The sequence below is a fragment of the Notothenia coriiceps genome, unplaced genomic scaffold (assembly GCF_000735185.1).
Source record: "Notothenia coriiceps isolate Sejong01 unplaced genomic scaffold, NC01 NC01_scaffold00037244, whole genome shotgun sequence".
Taxonomy (NCBI): domain Eukaryota; kingdom Metazoa; phylum Chordata; class Actinopteri; order Perciformes; family Nototheniidae; genus Notothenia; species Notothenia coriiceps.
Window position 1 is genome coordinate 3,455,839 of NW_011369945.1, and position 5,120 is coordinate 3,460,958.

The following is a 5,120-nucleotide window of genomic DNA, read 5'->3' on the forward strand; positions in this document are numbered from 1 at the left end:
GACAACAGTTAACCAGGTCGGGGACTCTACATGGCGGAGATCGATCTGCATGTTACACGAATCGTTTCATCTTCGTTGCTCACATCACTACCCAGGATACAATGCGTCACGTTTGTATCCTCAGGTTACCTCGTAAAGTCCGTGCCCCATACACGTCCTCTCTTTGGGAAAACCTCCTCGAACCCTAAACTCGGAAACGTCTTGTAAGATTGTAACGTGTGTTTTTGATATGTGTGATTACTTTCCCTTTGGGTTTGGGAAGTTGTATTTGACTCTAATTTGTCACTTTGTACGGACGACCTTTTACACCAGTGTTGTTGGTTGTTATTTTTCCCTAATTTTTTCCATTTACATATTTAATAATTTCCACTGTATAGTACGTTTCTAACCAATCAGAGCAGACTGGGCTCTGGTTTCCGACAGAGGCCGTTTCTCAATCGCGAGTACACATGCTGCAGAGCAACTATTTCAAGTATACTACGTCATAAAGTGGCACAGAATGCTGGGCATTTAAGAATGGATGTATAATAAGAACATTCATGGTTCTGATGTCATTAGTAGTTATGCAGGATATTCAATACAAGGCTTGCTGTCTCTTAAAACCTCAACAGCTAAGGACACATACGCTATGGATTCTGCAATGCTTAAATCATTGCAAGATTACCTAGTCTGCCCTCTTACCCAAATTATCAATTCATCTGTATTAGGTACATGGGACATTCCCAAGTGCCTGGAAGACTGCAATTGTAACCCCCATTTTTAAGTCAGGTGACCCTCTGAGCATCAACCGCCCAATTAGCATCTTACCTGTAGTATCCAAGGTGGCTGACAGAACAGCTTGTCTCCTTCAACTTCATCCCATGCAGTTTGGCTTCAGGGCAAATTATTCCTCCAAAACAGCCAACTGCTTTTTTATAAAAAAGGTCAAAGCAATGGTTGACAAAGGAAGGAGGGGTTGTTGGTGCAGTATTCTTGGATCTACGCAAAGCTTTTGATAGTCAATCATAAGGTCCTTCTGTCCAAACTGTCAGCTTTTAACTGCACTCCATTAACACTCAGTTGGATTGAATCATACCTCACTGGTAGGCGTTGGCATGTTATCGTCAATAATGAACTCTCTCCAGCTCTAGACTTAAGCACCGGAGTACCACAAGGTTCAATACTTGGTCCACTTCTTTTTACTGACTAAAGGAAACATCAAAAATACTTTACAAACTTTTATAATTCTAATAAAAAATAAAATGGTGTTGTATTGCTTCACATGTTTATCTCTTACTATTAAAGCGATGTGTTTTACTTTTTTGTTTCCACACACGATACAAGAAGTGTTGACAAACGACCAGTGCCCTGTGAAAGTAGATGGGAGACCCCAGAGCTGCAGTGAAGTTGTGCTGCTCCCTAGTGTCTGTTTCCTGTCAGGATGCAAAGAAAAAGGAAATCCATGGAGCAGGGCACTACAGTTAACGTTTGTTTAATTTCAAAACACAGCATTTAAGCTCAATATAACCACATGTACACAATTTAGAGATTGCAAAAATGAAGTAAAAAAAGAAAAAAAAGGTTACATCTACAGTGATTTTTTTCCAGAAAAAAACTCAAAGAAAATGTTAAACCTATTTACCGTATTCACATTAAAGAAGCAACACATTGTGCTTTCTAGAGATTCTATGAAATAAAAAAACACTAAAAGCAAATAGAAAATGTGGAATAAGCTGTTTTAAGAATTTAAATTTTAACCACTTTTTTTTCATCATTTTGTAAATGTTTATAATCCGTACAACCGCCTTGCATTACAAACAACAAAGAGAATATGACTACTACCAAAGACAGAAAGATTGCATCAGTGTAATAACGCATTTACAGAGCATACATGATTTTAAAAGACAGGCTCATTCAACCAGGAGTCAACTTTACAGAGTGGCCTGGAGTTAAGACATTTAAAAAGATATTCAGATAAAAGAGTTGTGCTTTACTTCTTGGCACAGTCTCAGAAAAAAAATCACCTGTTGTACTGGTCACAGCGCACATCTAAGAGAAGCAAGTTGAAGCAGAAGAAGTAAAAACATCTCTCTCCGCATTTGAAGGATCGTCACGCTTCAACCAGAAGTCAGCAGGTTTCCTTTGACCATTTCTGGTTTATAGAGAGCAAGGTAATCATGATCCCTTCACAGCATCCACTCACTCGTATCTACTTTTGTTATAAATGCTAAAACACATTTGTGAATGCAAAAAAAGGTTTCTCTCTGAAATTCTCTAAGAAACTGTGATATGCATATTGTCACGTAAACTTGAATTAAGATTCTTGTGATAGGAATTTCTGACTCATTTTGGTGGAGATGATCAATGCTGCACAGTCAAGGATGTGTGGACAATTCCCGCTTCTGTTCAGGGAGATGAGGCTTTACGACTTAACAGCAACGTGGAGAGAATAACAAGCAGTCTGGTGAAGAGGTGAATTACCGTAAAGTCTGGAGTAATGTCCTCTGCTTCACCATCGTCTGTAAAAACACAAAACTGCTTCCAGTAGTAAAAAAAACTTCTCATCTTTGTCAAACTCGTCAAGGTTTCTCCCATTTCTTTTTTTTTTTGGATGAGCATGGTCCTCCTATTGAGACTCTTTTCTTCAAACAGCTGCATTTCAACCAAACAGCTCATCTTTGTCCTTCTCAAATCCTCAGAGTCGAGCTGAGTTCACAGCTTACAGTCATCGCTGTAGAATAGTGGCTCATCAATGTATTTAAAAATAAAAAATGCCACAGGAGATATTGTCCAGAGATGCAAAAAATTCCATTTCAGACCTGTAAGACGTGCTGCATGAAAAACTGGTCCCAGATATCGGATTTAACCTAAAATGCTAAAAGAAAGTCAATCGACATGTGTAATATATACAGTATCAGAGGCTATAACTGGAGGATATTGCAAACTTGCAGACTTGCAATTTAAATCCCATTAGCAGAAAGATGAGATGATGCGACATGAAATGTATCTATTTTACAGTTTTATCTATGTGAGAATTAATGTTTACACTTCACCTATTCCCGTATTCCTCCTGTATTTATCATGTGAAGGCATTTTCTTACTCTTTCTGAGAGAGTGCAGTACAGTACTTTACAAAAACAACAACCAGTAGTAATCAGTGTTAGTCTAAGGAGCACTTCCAAAGTCCTCAACACTGCACTCCGTGTTAGCTGTGACACTGTGCATGTCGTGGTGCATTCATGTGTAAAAAAAGAAAGTTGGAGTGTAAAAGTCGGCCCTGGCTCCATCACATTGAGAGCTGCAGATGGATTCCCAGCACCGATGATGATTCTGTGCACTATGACTTTGCTCCAACAAACCAGCAAACAAGCACACGTGGTTTTTCCGTTTAAATTCAAGTGAGATGGAGGAGGGAACGGGAGAGGGAAGAGGGGCTGAAATGAGTGAAGGACACAGGAGAGATGTCAGTGCTGCGGACAGGAGGGGTCCACTGTGGTTTAGTGAGCGGGTGGGGGGCTGTTGGGGTCCCGGCGGCTGTTGGGGTCCCGGCGGCTGTTTGGGTCCCGGCGGCTGTTGCGTTCTGGGCGACTGTTTGGGTCTGGGCGGGTGCTGGGGTCCTGGCGACTGTTGCTAGGGTCCGGGCGGGTGTTGGGGTCCGGGCCAATGCTGGGTTCAGGGTGACTATTGGGGTCTGGGAGACTGTTGGGGTCCGGGCGGCTGTTGGGGTCCGGGCGGCCGTGGGCCAGGTACTTGGCCCGCATGCTGGAGGTGTACTGTGGATGAAAAAGAGAACATGACACACACAAAACAAAACGAGAATTAGGATTTTGCTCTTCATAGTTGAATAATGACTTGCAAGTATTAGAACAATGTTAAATATCCCTTCTTTTAAAGGTCTCCTATTATACTATTTTTAGGCATTTATTATAGGTCTCAGATATATAGAAATATATAAAAAACATGTCTATAAAGTGTTTTGCTCAAAATACCAAACAGATCACCCATTCTAGCCATGCCTCATACCCCTCTATTTCAGCACTGTTAGAGAAGTGCTGATTCTGGGTCCGTAGCTTAAAAAAAAAGGTTTTACGAAAGAAATATCTGAAAAAAGACATCAAAAAGCAAGTGAGGGTCATACAAATATAGTGATGGAAAATACAACAGAACAACATGATTCCACAGATCAGAGACTCGAGTTACCTTTGACTAGTTACCCCAGACTGCTGGAATCTAAAGGGATGTTAAATAGTTCACACAGAGAGAGAACATCACAGCTACAGTGGACGAGGACATCATACACATATTCTAGTTTTTGCTTTTAACTGTCGTGCACATTCGTATACATTTAGGATGCACCCATGCTTATTTTGGATGCAGGCGATACAAGCACAGAAAGGCTGCATCTCAAACTCGTGTGGAAACACTTCTTTGACTTCTATTTACATTTTGTTTTTGATTAGCCTTCAGTGTTTGCACCAACATGAGCTTCATAAAAAGTGACTTACTTGGATGTTAAATACAATTGCACAATTTTTAATGCAGAAACTAAAGATTACTTTCATTACAGATTCAGTTTTAATTAAATGTAAAGCCTTATATGTCAAATAAAAGAAGAAAAAATGCCTGTTGCATGCCTAATTTTTGCTTTTATGGATTACGCAGATTTATTTTATCTATAAAATGTAAGAAAATAGTGAAAGCTGTCCATCCCAGTTTCTCAAAGCCAGGTTTAATGCCTTGTTTTAAAAGTCAAAACTGGAAAAAATAAAAGAAGTATGTCTCGATATTTGAAAGCAGCAGTCAGCCTTTTTTGAGTATTAGGGCCACACTTAGAAGAAAAAAAAAACAGAGTGATTTCGAGAATAAAGTCGTAATAATACGAGAATAAAGCCATAGTTACGAGAATAAAGTCATAGTTACGAGAATAAAGTCATAGTTACGAGAATAAAGTCATAGTTACGAGAATAAAGTCATAGTTACGAGAATAAAGTCATAGTTTCATAAGTGACTTGAGAAGCTGACTTGGAGTAGATTGTCTCCTTTCTGCAGGAGGAAATGGCTGCTTCTGGCCGACTACATTACATTACATTGCATTTAGCTGACGCTTTTATCCAAAGCGACTTACAATAAGTGCGTTCGAC

General features: G+C 39.7%; 1 protein-coding gene across 1 annotated transcript in view; it reads right to left on the reverse strand.

Annotated features, from left to right (window-relative positions):
- Window positions 1-1,736: 1,736 nt before the first annotated feature.
- Window positions 1,737-5,120, reverse strand: part of ttyh3a (tweety family member 3a) — a 24,925-nt gene continuing 21,541 nt past the window's right edge. Inside the window, exon 15 of the mRNA XM_010793279.1 lies at window positions 1,737-3,752. Within this exon, the coding sequence (XP_010791581.1) occupies window positions 3,477-3,752 (276 nt within the window). The 3' untranslated portion in view covers window positions 1,737-3,476. The remainder of the gene's footprint in view (window positions 3,753-5,120) is intronic.